This window comes from Zonotrichia albicollis, chromosome 4, assembly GCF_047830755.1.
Source record: "Zonotrichia albicollis isolate bZonAlb1 chromosome 4, bZonAlb1.hap1, whole genome shotgun sequence".
NCBI lineage: Eukaryota > Metazoa > Chordata > Aves > Passeriformes > Passerellidae > Zonotrichia > Zonotrichia albicollis.
This window is the reverse complement of record NC_133822.1, coordinates 54,532,813-54,551,798: the sequence shown is the minus strand read 5'-3', so window position 1 is coordinate 54,551,798 and position 18,986 is coordinate 54,532,813. Positions and strand designations below refer to the sequence as shown.

The 18,986-nt window shown below is 39.6% G+C and overlaps 1 protein-coding gene across 1 annotated transcript in view; it reads right to left on the bottom strand.

Moving 5' to 3' along the window:
• NELL2 (neural EGFL like 2) overlaps positions 1-18,986 on the bottom strand; it is a 136,003-nt gene that overhangs the window by 23,021 nt on the left and 93,996 nt on the right. The window contains exons 14-15 of the mRNA XM_074539825.1: positions 15,980-16,102; positions 13,420-13,515 (exon numbers count right to left, since the gene is read on the bottom strand). Of these exons, the coding sequence (XP_074395926.1) occupies positions 13,420-13,515; positions 15,980-16,102 (219 nt within the window). The remainder of the gene's footprint in view (positions 1-13,419; positions 13,516-15,979; positions 16,103-18,986) is intronic.

Genomic DNA, 18,986 nt, shown 5'->3' with positions numbered 1-18,986 from the left:
GCTGCTGAGTTCTAAGCAAAAGGGAACTAACTTGAAAAGAGAACTAGTTTTGCCAAATGTTACCTCTTTTCCAGTGGGTGTGAAGGAAGCCTTCACTTGCACAGTGTACCGACAAAAGGTCTTGGGTTTCCTCAAGTGAGGAGTCAAGCCAGTCATAACCATGAGTTAGGATGTCTACACATGAAAGACTGATGCAACCAGCATATCCTCAGCCTTGTAAAAGGTTGTTTCAGATCATCTCTGTTAAGAATTGCAGTAAATTCCCAAGCATTTAGTTCAGAGGTAAATTATGGAAAACAAACAAAAGAGCCCTCAAAGCAACTCAAACACAGCTTGGGGAACCAGGAATTGTTTTTGACACCCTGATTTGAGCTTGGTCTCCTGCCACAGTCCTCTACTCTTTTGTCGGGTTATTGCAAATAGTATATGTGTGCTAAAGTTTAAGAAACTCTTACATAATGTTCTCACCAGTGGTTTCTTACCAGGACTCTTAGTCCATAGACAACTAATTTGCATTGCTACTCCTGAACTGTCAAATCATGTAGAGATTGTTTTGTGCTGAAGCACAAAAAAAGGAAAAAAACCACACACATCATTCTTTCATGCTATAGCTGACAACAACTCATCAAGAAAACAATAAATATTCTCAATGTAAATATGAAAAAGCTGTAGAAACAGCTTAAAACTAAACCACTATTCCTTTGCTTGGGCTATAAACATATCATTGGCATGATATGTACAGAGACTGCAGACATCCTCATGCTGACAGCAAAAGGAAGAGCTCCATAGGGATACAGGACAATGACTGGCAGTGTTATAGATTTTAATTCCACTAATAGTTGAATGACTCATAATTCATGAGAGAGCTTACAGTGAGTGATGAAGGTCATCCCCATCTCCCTTATATAACAGAAGAAAATTCTATTATAATGCTGCCCAGCCGAACTATTCACATTCTATTTATAGCCCACTGTATCTTAAGAATGTAGTTGAAACTTTAGTTTTCATGTTTAATAAAGAACTTTTTTCCCCATAGCAAATAATAGCTAAGTAGTGGATGCATTTAGATTTTTTTAGAAATAACAAGAAAATCCTGTCTCCTTAGAGCTCTTTTGTAGTATTCTCTTTTCCCTGGTTTCTTTCTCCCCATTTTTTTTCTTAAGCTGCTACACATATGATTGGAGTTTTGCAACAAGCTAAAGAAAGATATAAAGAGAAAAAGGTAAGTATCAGTATGTGACTCTTCAGCAAAGAAAAAATCTTTTGTGATTTAAAACTGTTGACACTGAGGAAGGAAAGAAATTATATGCACCCAAGAAACTGTGTCAGGCAAGGAATATGGAGAAAAAGACACAGAAGGATGAAGCAGCAAGGCATCTTCCGTTATAAAACTGAAAGGATGAGGTAAGCAGGGTTCATGCCTAAATCTAGAATGCACATTAAATTAAATATAGGCATTTTTTGTTTAAATTCTGTCAAAGATTTTCTTTGTGAATAGTTATAAACAAAAATGTAAAGCAAAGTAAAGCAAGTAAACATTCCAAGCTTCTAAAGTAGTCTCACTGCCATTTTTGAGCTTGTTTTTCGTATCTGAGAAAAATTCAGGTGAGAACAGGGAGACTGACCTTTCTTTCAAACACTGCAGGCAGGCAAAAGTATCTGATCTGCAGAACTCTGGCTTACCTCTTTGCTTGCTGCAGATCTCATTTGTTTGCTCTCAAAAACAGTTTTAAATCTTTTTTTTCTATATAATGAGATAGTCATTTTTGAATATGCCCTCCATGAAGGTCAAAGGGATTTTTTTAGGTTTTACAAATTCACTGTACTTGCCACTGACAAACAATATGCTATAAACCCCACCATGTTTTCTCTCAGCTAGTGACATATTTAACAGAGGGGCAAGGGGAGAAGAAATGAGATTACCTGCTACTGTCCTCTTATGGAAACTTTGTCACCTATTCAATTTTCCTTGTGTGGCTTCATCCCAAATCTGTAAAATGAGGAGAAAGTGGGGTACCATCTACCCCTTGCCCTTTCTCTCCCACCTGCTTTATTTGGTAGTACAGATAGAGCACAGAAGTCACAAGGACACTCACTGATAGTAATTGTCCATATTGGGGCTGATGTTATTTAATGCCTTCATTAATGGCATGGATGCAGGGATCGAGTGCACCCTCAGCACGTTTGCAGGTGTCACGGAGCTGAGCGGTGCAGCTGACACACCTGGAGCACAGGATGCCATCCAGAGGGACCTGGACAGGCCTGAGCAGGGGGGCCATGGGAATCCCATGGGGTTTGACAAGGCCAAGGGCAGGGGCTGCACCTGGGTTGGGGCAAACCCTGGTATGAGCACAGGCTGGGGATGGACAGATGGAGAGCAGCCCTGCTGAGAAGGGCTCGGGGGGCTGGGGGAGGAGAGGCTGGGCATGACCCAGAGAGTCAAAGCTGGGCATGGCCCAGAAAGCTAAACACATCCTGGCTGCATCAAAACAGACATGATAGATGGTCGAGGGAGGCGATTCTGCCCCTCCTCTGCCCCTCTACTCCACTCTGGAGAGACCTCACCCACAGTGCTGCAGCCAGCTATGGGGCACTCACCACATGGACCTGCTAGGATGAGTCCAGAGGAGATCCAACAAGATCATTAGAGGGATGAAGCACTTCTCCTACGAGGAAAGGCTGAGAGAATTTGAATTGTTCAGCCAGGAAAAGAGAAGACTGCAGGGTAACCTAATTGTGGCCTTCCAGTACCTGAAGGGAACTTAAAGGAAAGACTGGACGAGACTATTTACAAAGAGCATGTAGTGACAGAACAAAGGGGAATGGCTTGAAAACTGAGAGTAGGTCTAAATCAGATGTTAGGAAGAAGTTATTTACTATGAGGGTAGTGCAGCTGGAAGAGGTTGCCCAGAGAAGCTATGGATGCCCATTCCTGAAGGTGCTCAAGGCCAGGTTGGACAGAGCTCTGAGCAACCTGGTACAGGGAAAAGTGTCCCTCCCAATGGCAGAGGGGCTGGAACTGGATGCTCTTACAGGTCCCTTCTAATCTCAACCATTCTATGTTTTTGAGATACTATGATTGAAGTCTTGCGTTATTTGTTTCAGAAAGATCTCACAATGTAGACCACAAATGTTTTTGTAGAAGTATCATAGCCCCCATACAGTTTTGCTGCTCTCTAAAGACGTTTGATTTTTACAGATACTTTAAATACTAGTCTGATACAGCACCAGCACCCAGTCATTAACTTCATATTGTTATACATTCTCAAGAAAAATATTTGGAAAAAGGGAAGAGCAGGAAGTTGTTTTATATACAAACATGAGTTTCAGAATCTCACAAAACAGCTTATCTACACCATTTATGCCAAGTTTGCAACACATCTATTGGCTGCACGTGTCTATCTTTCTGTAGCCTTAATTAACACTTGGAACATTGTTAACATAGAGCAATCCTTGAAGGAAAGGCACATTCTCCAGGGGTTACCTGAACACAGTTTCTGAGATTGCCAATCATGTTTTCTTTTTCTGTTTTAAACTTCCTCTTGATAGTAAATACAAAGACTTGGCTTTTATGGGAACATAGTTAGCTGAAGTTTGCTGAAATTATTAATTATAATAAAAATTGAAATGACAATAATTTATTATTTGCTAGATTCTTATCAGCATTGAGGAATATACAATATTCTCTTTTGAGCAACAGTCCTTTCTGAATCTAAACTTGAACTGTAAATATCACAGACTCAGGTTTCCATGAGGAAAAAAAATCTTATGGAGAAGAGTTTCAGCAGAAACTCTGTGCTGTAGTTTCTGGTACTCTCTGTAAATGATCTTCCAACTTATTTTGAGCTGGAGAATAAACTTTAACGACTTTATGCCCTTCACACAAATGAGTGGAGAATCTTCAGACAAAACAAAGGGAACACAGATGCTATGTTGAGTTTGCATGGTCAGGTTTTCTAAGGCAGAGAGGCTACAGCAGTGGCTGCTGTGAGAATTTGTCTGAAGCTTTCCCCATGTCCAACAGAGACAACTCCAGCCCCCTCCAAGATGGACCTGCCACTGGCCAAGCCAAACTGGGATAGTGTATTTAAGAAGGGGAAAGAGGTACAACACAGTTAGCTACTGTAGAGTTTATCAACAGAACAGAAGCTGGAAAGATGATGGTTCCTAACCTCATGATTTATGTAAGGCTTATCAAGAGGACTATGGGAACAAAAATACAGGAACCAAAAGCACTCTCTCCTCCAGAGCAGCCAAATGAGATTTTTCAGAAACGTTCTAGGAATATCAGATTTGACAGTACAAATTAGGCCTGTCTGCCTGGAACAGGCACGCTCTGTGAGTGAGGTTATTTCTCCCTATTTATCTCCAGTCAGGAGCAGATACAGATATTGTGCTCTATGCAGTACATCAGGAAACTACATTAACCAGAAGCATGTAAGCAGTGCAGAAGTCCAAATTCCTAGAATTTCTGTTCTGAGAAACTATTTCTCTGAAACTGAGGCAAGTAAAAAAAAAAATTTTAAAAAAATTAATTTCCAATTTCTGTCGCAGACATCTTTTATGAAAAATCCTTTTCTCCTTCTGAGAAGCTAAGAGGCCTCAGAGACAAAATGCAAACAATGGTTATCTGCTGCTGTGGAATGCAACAGGTGGGTCCATGACTGGTCTCGTATGGATGTTTTGATTTAGTGGCCACTCATGGCAGAGCTTCTCTCGCTCTCTGCTGAGACACAGATCTTTGTTATCATTCTTTTAGATTCTATTCTTAGCTTAGCTAGCCTTCTGAGGAAACCTTTTCTTTCTATTTCTTTTTAGTATAGTTATAATGTAATATATATATAATAATATAATAAATCAAGCCTTCTGAACATGGAGTCAACATTCTCGTCTCTCCCTTCACCTGAAAACCCCTGTGACCACGGTCACAAAGTTCTGAAAGGACTTGGTGACACCACCAAGATATTGGATTTCATAGTTCATGGGAGCCCAGTTCAGTAATTTAGTCATTGCTCTTATGCACATACAGTACCTAAGTAGCTACTACATACAGTGGCTCAGAAGGTAAAATTTAATAGTTTTCACCCTGGGCAACACCAAAGTACAGTAAAGTGACTGTGCAAATTACTGTGTTGATTTTAGCCTACTCCTTACAAGTTCTTGTTTACATTTCAAAAGTCACCTTATATTTTGAAAGCATTAAAAATTTTTACAACCACAAGGAAAACAGCAATGTTATCCCTCAGATGACTGGTACATCTATATGGCTTTGTAAGGAAATATCTCATACAGCCATATCCTGCCAACCTCTCCTCAAGTCACCAAAAAAATTCTACCTGAGGATGCTCATTTCAAATTGCATAACTGTAGTTCAGTGATATGACTGCAGAACACAAATTATACATTCAAAATTCATTATTAAGGTTCCTTGAAATTTATCATAGTGACATATTAGTGTAAGTTAGAACTAGCCACTATGCTTAAAGAAGACACAGGAGCTGGTGTTATAGGATTCTTCCCATGAGTTTGCTCATGATTGTACTATCTGCTTTTCCTATGGGCAACACTAAACACACTAGTTATGTGCATTGCCCCAATAAACCAAGGCTAGCTCAAACACTGTTCTGGCTTCTGAAATTAGTAGCTGACATGCAACACAGCCATCTTTAAGAAGGGTAAGACTGTAATGCAGACTATTCATTACTCAGCCTGTGCAAGCTGAGCAGTGACTTTATGTAGCAGAGATGCAATTTATAAAGCATGTTTCAACATCCTCAGCAAAATCATTACATTATTTTTAGCAGCTGGGCCCTGTCTCTTTCTGCTGAAATGGAAACCACAGAGGATATTATTAAATGAAGCGTAATTCAGAAGTGTTTCCATTTCAGAGATTCAGCTCCCAAGGATAAAATACACATTTAGATATTTACTGTTACAGTTTAAGTTAAGCCTGTTTAAACAGGACATTGAGATCTCTGCGTTTTCATTTACATTCAAGCTACGGCTGGAAAGCTGAAACCTCTGAACCCAACATGCCAAATATCCAAATTTCAACAGGGCAGGAAGCTAGGAGACTTGCCAAGGAAATGGAGAGCACTTGGAAGTACTCAAAGAAGAAAAACGGCAGTGATTCCCCAAGGCTATGGCAACAAAGTCCAGCAATGAGCTGGACATGTAGTAAACTGGATCTCAACTACTTGCAAGGCACAATTGAGATTCTTTGGGCTCTGTCCAGGGCAATTTTTGGGTTTGGTTTTATTTTTTTTTTTTTTATGCACCAAAGGAAAAGCTTATAATAGCTCAGAAACTTTGAAAATTACTGTCATTGAAATGCAAGACTTTCAGTGACTCCAAAGGCCTGACTTTCAGAACATAATGAATTCCTATGGCACACTGGCATCTATTAAAATGTTTTTTACCACAAATCATGCTTAAGAACTATTTGTTTGCATTAGTTTTTTCCAGACTCTATAGAGTAGCTCAACTTCCTCTTAATTCCATGAATTCAAGTCAGATTTTAATGCAAATAAAATATTCCCTGACTAAAGTATTCTCTAACTTCAAAGTTTCAAACCTAGGAGCCCAAAACCAGGGACCTGAATACTCAAGACATCAAATTCCAAACAAGTCCAGTGGACTGTGAAAACAAATGAAATAGGGGAAGTGTCCCTTCTTCCTATAACTCTTGCTTTGGACAGTCCATGCCTGTGTCCCCTTGATGTTTATTCCACTTCTCTTGCTCCCTTCTTTTCTTTGTTCCTTCACTAAAGCCCCCAGCAATCCCTTGAGGATTTCAGAGAATGAAAATATTAACCCTAATGTGCTTTCTGCTCAAAGAGCTTGTTGTTATACTCATCTACCCCAGGACACAACCGGCTTCCCCTGCTAGACTGTGAAGGGCACACATCTCACTCCAGCCTTGTGCAGGACCTTGCACACTTATACCACAAATTTCAGCCTCTTGGTATTATTGTTCTAAATCCCAGTTTGCTAAATTGGGATTTATAACAATAATACGAAGAGTTGCCATAATAATATTACCAAGTTGCTATTAGTAACTTAAAACTGAGCAAATGGCAGATTCCTGAGTTGCTCAGAAAGTTTTGACTGTGATACTCTCACAGCTTACAGACAGTGCAGCCAAGAATTCTTAAGAATTCTGCCAAAAGTAATTTTGGTTCTTAAAGCCTTGGTTCAAACTCTATAGGCTTCAAATACCATTTGTGTCACAGCTTTACCTTCAGAGCCTACCTGGCCACAAGATGATGGTGGTTCTTTGAACTGAACACAAGGGATCAAGAGCTTAAATGGAAGCCGTTCTCTTGTCATGCTAAAAGTACTAAAACACTTCCTTTTTGCAAACTCAGCCAAATTAACAAGCTCTCTGGTTACCTTGACAAAGTCTTCTTTTCCAATACAAATAAAATATTTTTCCTAATAACCGGGAAATCATAATTAGAAGATTTTCACAAGCTTTCTTGAAACAGAAGTAAAACCAGCCTTTAATAACCTGAGTCTGTTATTATTAGGGTCAGTGCACATGAAAAAACTAATCTGGATTTGCTGAGACAAGTAACAGTTATGCATATTAATTATTTAGCTTATATACATTATTTAGCTTATACAGAAAGTAGCAAAAAACGGACAAGATCTGATCTACAATAATTATTTATCAAAACCACTTGTCTGGGTCCTATTTCAGCATGCTGAACCACAAATGTTGCAAGAATTTGTTTTAGCAACATCTCTTAAGGGGGAAGTTTTCCATATGTGGAAAAGAAAAAGGAAAAGAAACGCAGAGATCCAAATAATATCTTATCCTTGTCTTTGGCTATTCTGATAAGAGCTCAGGTGAGAGAGTGTCATCTCATCCTCATCTCACACTCACCACTTTTTTCTATAAATTCAGTTACACCTTTAATTAAGCCAAATGTTAGCAATAATGTATGACTAAATTAATGTAGAATCTCTAAGCTAAAATTTTTCTCAATTGTTGCTTTCAAAGGTAACAGCTCTGTCTGCCAGTTTATTTTCAGCAGCTTGAATGTGGACTGTTTAGTAACAGGTGGACATGGTTCCTACAATAATCAAGGAAAATTCATTAGCAGGAAATTCAAATAGCAGAAAATCATCCAAAAACTTGCAGCCACCTGTTAACAAAAACTACATCAAAACAACTACTAGTAGCACCCTCTGCTTTTTTATCTCATGCATAATTAAAAGCTGTCCATAGGAAGACTCAAAGCACAAAACAAGTGTGGAAACTCAAAAAAAGAAGCTGACAAGCAGCAAAAATGCAGTAATCTTGTATGCATACACTAGCAGATAAGCATATATAGTAGGAGAACAGGTCCACTCTTAAAGCTCTGTCACCAGATTAAAGGAGAGTTGCAGTAACATCAAGCAAATCTAACAAAGTAATCCTGTTCTAAATCTAACACACTTCAAATACAATTTAAGACAGAGTTTAAAAATGCCAATTGAAGAATTCAAAATTTTGCAATCAAAGAAGACAGTATTAAATCAGATATTTTGAAAAAGTTCACCTGGCACAAATACATTTGGATTTACTTGGTAGTCTCATCTCTACACTGCAGAAAGCTGCTCTATTTGATAAACTTCTGGTGTGCCTTACAAAACTTCAAATTTTTTTAATATATAAACCCCCGCTTCTCTAAGCCAATGAATGTATCCCCAACATTAATAATGTCTCAATCTGTATCCTTTGGGGGGAGACACAGAAATTCTCTCACTCATTTTTGACTTGATGACTTTTAGCCTAGTTTTTATGGCTTAATACCAATTTTTTAAAAAGGTAGTACAGGCTGATATATCTGCATATGATTCTTCCATCTGCTGCCTCATTCCACTGGTCCATTTCCACATAACACAGGTCATGATTAATCTAAAAGGCTCCCAACAGATCATTCAAACGTGTTGTAACAGCTCTGTGCTCTGTTAACTGCAAGCCAGTCCACAGTGAATGCAGCACACTGAAATAGCCAGCCAGCAGTAACAGCTGATTCTCCTTCTTATGTTTCCCACAGAAATGAGACTCCTACTGATGCCCCAGAAGCACCACTTTGGAAGCAAAAAATTTTATGAAACCATTCTTACTTACACAGAACTTCCCTTCTCTTTCCAAAACCTGCAGAGTTTATGCTGCACAGGCAGGACCTAAGCTTGGACAGCATCATCCCTCTCAGGCTTTGGAAGAAATATAGATACTGATTGAGTATGCAAAGATGGGTTTTGGAAAGGAAATTCTGAACAGTGAGATGTTCAACGTCTTCTTTACTTTGGTCTTTTTAGGTAAGATTTGCCTTCAGGTGTCCCAGGTCACCAAGACCAGTGGGAAATTCTGTCTGAAACAAGAAAAATCTACCCATGATGGAGAAGGATCAATATTTAAATAAACAGGAAAAAAACACAGGTCAATCAAACCTGACTGGATGCACCCAGGAGTGCTGAGGAAGCTAGATCATGTCACACTTGAGGCCAACCTGAATTGTCTTTGAAAGGTTAGAGTGACTGAAAGAAGCTCCTCAGAAATGGAAGAAAGCAAATGCCCTTCCTATCTTTGAAAAAGGCAAGGATCCAGGGAACTATAGATTAGTCAGCCTTACCTCCACCCCTGGGAAGATTATGGTATCCTCTAAACAGATTGAGGACAAGAAAGTAATTTGGAACAGTCAACACTGATTTATGAAGAGGAAATCATGCCTGACCAACCTGATAGCCTTCTCAAGTAAGATGACTAGTTTTAGTGAAAGGGAGAAGAACAGTACATGCTGGTTGCCTTAGCAAAATTTTTGATACATAACATCTTGAGACAAGATAAAAAGTGCAGGCAAAATAAATGGACAGTGAGATAGACAGAAAACCTGCAGAGTGCCCAGTGTCAGAGAGCTCTGATCACCTGTACAACATCCCTTTGGAGACAAGTCACTTATAAACATACACCCAAGTAAACATCAGGTGCTTGGCTTAACATCTGCACAATAAGGCAGAGAACACCCTCAGCACTTTTTCAGATTATGGGAAATTTGGAGGAAAAGTTACTACACCAGATAGTTTTAGTGACATTCAGAGGGACCTCAACAGGCTGGAGAAACTGGCCACTGGGAATTTCTTCAAGTTCAGAAGGAAATGCAATGTCCTAAAACAATTAAGAAACAACCTCAGGGACCACAACGGCAGTGGAAAAGCTACTTGATAGAAACCAACCAGGAGGTGCTGGTGCACATGAGCTGAACATGAGGCAGCATTGTGCACTTGTAGCAAAGGTGGCCAACAGCCTCCAGAGCTGCATTAGGAAGAGTACTGCCTGCAGGTCACAGGACACGATCATGCCCCCCTATTTCATGCTGCTAGGTTCTCTCTGGACTGCTGGATCTTGCACTGTTTTCCCTAGTACAGGAGAGACATGGAGCAAATCCAGTGCAGTGCAGTGAAGATGATTTATGGATTAGAGCATCTGTCATACCAGGAGAGGCTAATAGAGCTGAGATGTTCAGCCTGGAAATGAAAAGGCTGAAGGGAAACTTATAACCATGTAAAAATACCTAACAGTGCTGCAAGAAGCTAGAAACTTTCAGTCATGTCCAGAAAAGGGACTACGGACGTGGCAAATTTTATCTGAACATAATGAAAATACTTTTTTTGTACTCTGAGGGTGACTGAACACTGGAATGCATTGTCCAGAGAATTTGTGGAGTCTCCAACCCTAAAAACACTCCAAATCCAAATGGGCACAGTCCTGTATGCCAGCTGTAGAAACCAGTTATATTTGACCCTGCTCTGAGCAGGGGGGGGAGACAAGATGATCTCCAGAAGTCCTTTCCAACTTCACCATTTCTTTTCTATGATTCTGAGAAATTATTTAAACAGAACTCTTAAATCACCTTTTACAGAAAGAAACAGAAAGAACTGATGATTGCATTTTCTAGGTTATTTTTGGGGCGTGGATTCAATCTCCTGATAATTAATTCATAGGTTCAGCAGCTGCTGACAACGTCTACATAACTGAATATTTTAAGTTTAAAATCCCAGGATTCTTCAATAAGCAGTTTTAAAATATGTGTAGCATAAACAGAAATAAGTGATGTGCAATTTTAAAACAGATTTGGCATCTTTACATGAATCCTCCCCCTTCTCTGTATGCGATAGCAATGGAAGACATCTGCCTAGAGAAGATTGCATCACCTTTGCAGACACAGAGACTGTTCAAAGGGAAGCTTCCAGCATAAATTATTTGTAGTAAGCTTGAAATATTTCAAGCCTAACGAGAAGTACCTTCAGCAAACTCAGCTACATTCACTATGAGTGAATGTGTACTGTTTGAAGCTCCAGTTTTCTTTTAAGGCTATACACAGCACCCTCTTTCTTACAGTGCAGTCTCAAAAAAAATCAGCTTTTACTCTTTACCCACCAGATACTTCTTCCATTCGCCACTCTGACTATATTTCAGACTGCATGTTTCAAAATCATGCACAAGTAGATGACAATCCTACTCTGCACATTAGTCTCCACATGAGGTGACCAAACCTGTGCTCCTGTTGCTGATCTCTACCATTATTTATTTCTACAGCAGGTAAAAAATACCATGTTCAATAGGAATTAAACAGGACAGAGGGTCTTCTCCTCAGAAAAGGAGAAGAAAGCTATGAAATTGGTTTGGGGCTGGCCATTGGCTCCACATCATAGCAACATTATCACTAGCTATGTGAAACCAGGTCACCACCATACTAACTTGATATTAAGCATTGAGATCAAGTATTCAGAAAGGCTCCAAGTCTCTGCCTGCCTCCCTATATGTTTCCTGAAGGGCAGGGAGGATGGAAATTATGCCAGCAGTTCAGATTCTTTTGAAAGACATTTGGGGCTGAAGGCAGTTAATCTAACTTAAGTCAGCTTAAGGTACTTGAATTTACTGGACTGGGGACTGAGTGTCCCTGGTTTGTCCGATAAAGAAGGGAGTATAGGCAGGACTTCCAGGGTCAATTCTAAAAGGCCAGTAAGATCTCCCTTTGATAGTGGCTATTAATATTGACTATAGAAGGAAACTAAGGGGAATATGTTTCTAGTCTACACACTTCAGATAGGAGTACAAAGCTGCAGAAGATGATTATGCACTTTGAAACTATACATGTTATATTTAGTTGAGAACAGGAGAGCAGTTCAAGGAGCATACAAGACAGCTATCACTAAAACAAATTAACTGCTTTAATACTTGAGCAATATCTTAGCATACAAATTATTCCAAGCAGTGTTACAATGGAGAGACCTTGGTACCCTGTACTATGGTATGTACAGTCTGTGAAATAGTGAGCAATACTTGAAAACTTGTTCTTTTAACATTGTTTTAGAAATACATGAGCAATCCGGATGCTGCTTTTCACACAGCAGCCCTTGTGTGTTCTGTGGGAATATCTGATCAAATACAGAAGAATGAAAACAACCACATTTCTCATCTCTCAAATAGACCAGATAATACAGAATTCAGACTGGTCTGTGTTTTTCATTAAACAAGATATGTTTACAAGTCAAATGAAAGCAATACTTGCTCAAATGACCTCCTTTCTACTGTTTGGAAGATTTATTGAAGGCAATATAGAACAGCAACAATAGTCAATCATAGGTGGCAGACTGCCCTTTTATTAGGCATACTGAAGCCAATTAATCTCAGAAAGCTTTCTCCCTTTACCTCCTGGAGGCAAGTATGCTTAGAATGCATTTAAAAATTCTGCAGCAATAAAGGTGCTGAAGCTATTAATTTGAACTTTGAAAAATTATTTATAGGCACTTGAGATGCTAAGAATTAACATTCTCCATACTCTGCTGGGCAATATAATTTGATTAGATCTAAGACTTAAAAAATAAAGTTCTAGAACAAAGCCTGCCATCCTCAGGGGTAGCAGGGGAAGATAAAGGAATGCTTGTGAAAGGAGGTAAAAGCAGCAGGAACACTGAAACCTGCCTTAACATTGAGTAAAATAAGCTGGGTAAATCACAAGTCTTCAAATAAGGTTGCAAATTAAGGTGGGTTACTGAACTGGGAACACATATACAGCACAAAAGTAATCAGTTACTTAAATTTATTTCCAGATGTCAGATTATCTGTTATTTATATGAGACACCAAAGGCCATTTGAGGTGAAAAACAAGTCCATAATAATCTTATTAATTATGAAACATCAAAACCCAAGATGTCTTAATTCATGTTCTAATTTTTGCAGTCCATGTGCTTCTAATTAAAATTGCTGTAATATATTCTCTTGGGAAGCATATAAGAAAAGTGAGTAACGTTTTAGTGGCAGCTTCCTCTTTTAGGGCATAACCTTAAATTCTCCTTTATTCTTGGATTACTTCAAACATCCTCCTTGGATTATCTTCATTGTAAATTAAGTTATAATCTTACCAGTTTCACAGCTGGGCCCAGTGAAGCCTTGTGGGCAGGCACACACGTTGGAAGCAATACAGGCTCCGCCGTTCCTGCACCCGTCTTTGCAAAATGCTGCAAGATGCAAAAGCACAGTGTAAGGGTGAGAGAACCCCACTCAGCAGCCCTGCAGGTGGGCACAGTCTGCCAGCAGGCTGGCACAGAACACCGCCCGTGCAGCACAGAGCGCAGACACTGCCTTCTCCCAAGGATAGAGGTCACAAAGAGATGGTTTAGGGCCCCCCTGCCTCACTGGCCAGATGGGCTGACAAGCTACAGAAGGAGATTAGAGTAAATCATCTGAAGACAACAGCTCCCATATGTGCTCCTTCGCATGCACTGGGAAGCAGTGAAAGACAACATCTTCTCTTGGAACAGACTCTTCCCAGGGCAGTGCTGGTCTGTTCTGCTGCCCAAATAAAGGCCTGAACATAACAGGCACAACTGAATATTAAACTGTCTGGCTACCTCAGTCCTTTATTAAGTAATTTAATAGAAACAATAAAAATACTAATTTTGTCTCAAGGGATTCTGAAGAACTTCGAAACTTTTAGCATTTACAGCTTAAAGTCAATCCTTGGGTTTATTCTTTGGCATGCTGCGCTAACATATTTTTGGTGTAGCATTCTCCAGGAGTGTATGCTTTCAAGAGCCACTTCTGTGGACCCAGAAATGCAACCAGCTCTGCTTGAAAACATAGCAGCTGTTAGTTGTTCTGATAGCATCTGCAATAAGGAATTGGAAATGCTCTGGCCAGAAGAAACTGTAGGTGAAACTAAGCATCTGCAAGCTATAGCCAACACAAAGAGCCGCTTCAGGGCCCTGGTCTAGCCCTGCCAGAGGTAACCCGCCAGAGGTGCCAGGCTTTGGTTTGCAGCTGCTCTGTGTAACAGCAGCACTGATGAGCTCTCATGGCTCAGAGAATGCTGTTACAGATTTGAGCTATCCAGCTCTCAGTTTTGAGATACCAGCCCTGTGGTGAGGGAGCATTGTCACTGAGACATGTAAGCTTCCCAATCCAGGGGTGCATGGTGCACAGGACTGCAGCTGGCAGCACAGCGCATGGAAAGCTGACATAGACATGGGGGCAAGAGGCATATCCAGGTCTCTTTGAAGGACACTGGCATCCAAGCCAGGGCTGCAGAGAAGTGCATGTCTCAGATTTCAATACACAGTCTTAGACCTTTCTCCTGCATACTGTCTCCTCAATATTGAGGAGAGAGGGCAGGAATATGCTTTTCTTTCATAGTGGGGCCAGGTGCCCTCTGAATTGTCAGATCTGCAGTCAGAGCCCTTACTCAGAAGAGCTGAACACAGTGCTACAGGGTTATGTACCCTCTCTTTGATCCAAAGAATTTTTTAGTAGCTGACTCCCCTCCAGCAGAAGAATTTGGGACTACTACCAAGCACAGGGCAGGAGTGAGCTGTGTTCTTCTGAAAGAAGATGCTTTGGGTTTAAACCTCATCAGGGTAAGACTTTCTTCTTACTCCCCAGAGAGCCCAGCACAAAAGGACATATTTGCTGACACATGTCCCTCTATCCATGTGTTTGACTGGAAGTGAACCAGGCTGCCATGTTTTACAAAGAGCTTGTCTTTGGTAATATAGAAAAATTGTACTGTTAATCAGGTGATGGAATAACTAGTGCTAAGACCTTAATCAGTCTTAGCAATTAAAGAAATTCTGGGTTGCTTAGATTTGGCAATAGACAGCAGCAGAGGGCATCCATGCGACATTACCAATATTAGCTCTGGACCTTTAGATTCTAAGAGATCAAGAGCACCAAGGCCCAACCTCAAGGAACACTGGCTGTGATATTGCTGCATCTGTCCCACTTCTCACATCTGAGCTCATTCCCCTACAGCTACAATACTTTTATTTTCAAGCACTCTCTATATCCTGTGGTCAGAGCTTGAGAAATTCCAAGGATTTGGGCCCAGCTACCAAGTATAATTTTTTCTGACATGAAATGCAACAGGAATAAAAGCAGTCTTGTACCTCTGGGAAAGCATTTTTTAAGACTCGAAATTTAAGTTCTAATATTTAGCAGTGAATCAGAATGTCATAAAAATGTTAGAAAACACTGCCTCACTTGTAGTGGAAGTTTTGTATGCCCATGTCTACTGCTCTTCTCACTTTGGATAACAAGACATACCAAACAATTTTTAGTTCATCCAAGTAAAACAGCAAGTCACTGACCACGGACAACATAAATCTGACAATGTTTTCACAGACAAAGTTTCTTGGTAACTGCAGGCTTCCTTGAATGCTTGAGAGAATACTGTACCACATATAGAAACTGCTGACACAAAAAATGAAACGTAACTACTTCAAATTTTAGAGCCTACTATCTCTGTATGCATCATCTTCAAATTACTGCAGGCTGCCAATGCAAAGTCAGTGTATATATGCCTGTGAAGATCATATAGGTGAAGGACCCAAGTGTCTAGCTTGGCATTTTGTCTGTCTTGTTCAAGGCAAACGACCAGAACTGCATCAACAATGACAGAGCATCTCATTCAGGTTTCCAGCAGCTTACCTTTGCAGATGGTGCCATTTCCCGTGTACCCTGGCTTGCAGACGCAGTTGTGCCCGCCCACGGTGTTGAAGCAGAGCGCATTCTCATCACAGTTGTGCTGGTTGGTTACACATTCGTCATGCTCTGAAAAGGGAAGCAAGAATGGTCCTGAATTTTTAAAAACCACAACAAAACAGGAGATTTGTATAGGTTTCGAGATTAAAATTTACTGGCAGTATTTACTGGCAATGTAACCCATGTGAACATGTAACCATGGGATAGGCAGGGTATCTATTTTTATCCCATACTAGTATGTGGTAACTGCACTGCAGCATAATTCCACCTTCATTAACAGGGAGCCACCGTCATTACACTTTCTATGTGGGCTACAGTATTCTCTCAAACATTTGCCGAAGAGCTGGCTAGCATACTGAAAAACCATATGCTACTTCTACTGTGTAATTTATTCATGCAGGTTGATCTTATGTGGGATTCTTTGGGTTTCCTTCAGAAAGCTGACTAACGGTGTGAGACGCACACTCCAACTGCAAACGGCGTGGTTAGCAGAAGGCAGGTCTGCAAAGTGCAGCCCGTGTTTTCCCTCCCCTCAGCCCATACAAAGCACTTTGTTTAGATGAAATAAATAACCTGGAAACAGAGGTCTGCCTGATTTTCAAGGGGCTTCTAGCATGGCATGCCCTAGCACCGGAGTGTGATGGATGAGACTCCTCAGTCTGGTGACTAGGACATACTAGGAAATATCCCTTTTGGGAATAAATTAACAGTCTAGAGAACGTGATTTTGTGTTGGCTTGCAATGGACTACTTAATCTGGAAAAAAAAAAAAAAGAGCATTGCTTAAGTATTTAGGCTACAGAAATTTTTAATGTTTTAGCTTGTGATTTTTAAGAAATGGTAAATGGAATCTTCAAATCAGATGCCCTGAAGTGTCATTTCAAAATGATATGTGAAAAGCTCTATTATTTTCAAAATGCAGTATCTTAGTCTGTAGGCGTCAAAATAAAATGCTTCCATCTTCTGGAAATACTCCTTGCATTTTTTGTTAGATCAACAGTATTCATCTATCCACATATAATTTCAGAGCCCTGAAATTTAAATTTCAGGAAAACCAGCTGTTTGGGGAACATAAAGACATCTAATTTTAATCAGCACACATGGGCTAACCTGCACTTGAAGTTTTCATAGCTATCATTCTGCCCAGGTTTTAGTGAATTTTATTAGTGCAGCTTAGACCAGTTCTGGCTGTTTAGCCTAAGTCTTAAATCTGGAATCAGATGCTTTTTCTTCCCCCATTTTGAGGGGGAAGACTGCTCTGAATCTTCCTCCATTTTATAAATAATGACTGCACATATCCCACTGAGTTGTCAAGAAAATTAATTTCTTAACATTTGCAAATCACTATGGAAATTTTCAACGTGCTATTTCAATAGTGGCCATAAACTGTAGGAGTATAAAACTGGCAGAATGACACATATCCAATCCATCAGTAGAGGCAAATTTTCCTCTAGTAATGGCAAGGACCTGTTATTTAAAAGGAGGAAACATTCACCTTAATATAACTAATAAATTTTAAATGCTACACAAGTTTAGTTTCATTTTTGTGGGTTTGCTGTTGTTGAGTGTTTATTTGTTTGGTTTTTAATAACATTAACCTAATATCCCTCTTTTAAACAAGGAGTTGTGTCTCTAGTATCACCAATCATGCTCTCTTCAACCCTCACTGGGTGCAGCAGAGCACAGGCTGCAGGCCTCTGCCCTCCAGCATGAGATTTAATTATTTTGCTCTCAGCATGAATAACCAAAATTGTTATTGTTCACCAAATGATCCAGCCCCTCTAAAATCCACTCAACAATATTTGACTCTGACCTCCAAACATAGTGAAATCTCTTATGCTGGCTGAAACAGAATTTATGTGAAACCACTCCATAATAGAAAAAAAAAGTAATGGTCATGCAAATTTGGTTTAAAAGTATAATCTATATTGTAAGAGTATCCTGGCTTTCTTATTTTATGTTAATATCATTATATTATTTAAATATGGTTTTAATTTAAATATTAATTATTAATAATGTTGTAATTTTTACATAACACACAAGAAGAAAATTATTATGGGAATACATGAAACTTATTCAGCAGGCCAAAATACCCTGCAAAGACATTATCTTGGTATCTCAGGAGAAGGAATACATCACACTGGTAAACTCAGCTTAAATAACTACACATGAAAAATTAAGTATCATGCTCAAAGAGGAAGCATAGCCATCCATCTTAAGCCTTAGGAATGCAGAAGCACCCCTGGCATGTACAGCAGCTCTTAATGAGAGAAAAGAGTATATTAGAGAGCAGCAGGTGATTGCAGACTGCCACAGCAGGAGGAAGGGCTCTATGTGTGTGGCTGGAGTAGCTCTGAAAGCCCACCAAGGTTTGCAGGAGCAGAGCCTTGAAGATCATTTGCACAGATGAGTGTCCTTCCTATAAAGGATGACTGCCACATTTGAGTGTGCCTTCCTAGCACTTGCTTTTTGGGGGGTAAGAGAAACTACTGAGTCTTTGAAGGTGGATTTCTTTTTTTTTTCTTAAAGCATACAAGATCAATAAAATTAACTTTCCATGGGCTAAATAGCAGGACTTGGATACAAAGGTAATAAGCCTGGTATCCTACTCTACATAGACTTTGGGGTTTCTTGTCCTCATGCAAGAAAGTTCATTGAGTATGCCTCTGCACAAACTGTATTGAAACAGCCATCACTTCTTCTGTGGTTATCTGCTCAAACTTTAGGTCTGTTTTTATTGTAATCACATATTACTGACTCATGAAAAATTCATGGTTTGACAAATGATTCCTGGATTGAAGTTTACATGTCATTTTTAGATGGCAAATGTTTTAGAGTTAGGAGAAAATCTGTGATCCAATTAAAGGAGATTTTTATATGATTGGAATACAAAAATATCAGAAAAAAAATGGATCAGTAGGTTTTACAATCCATCTAAATTTGATTCTCTGTAT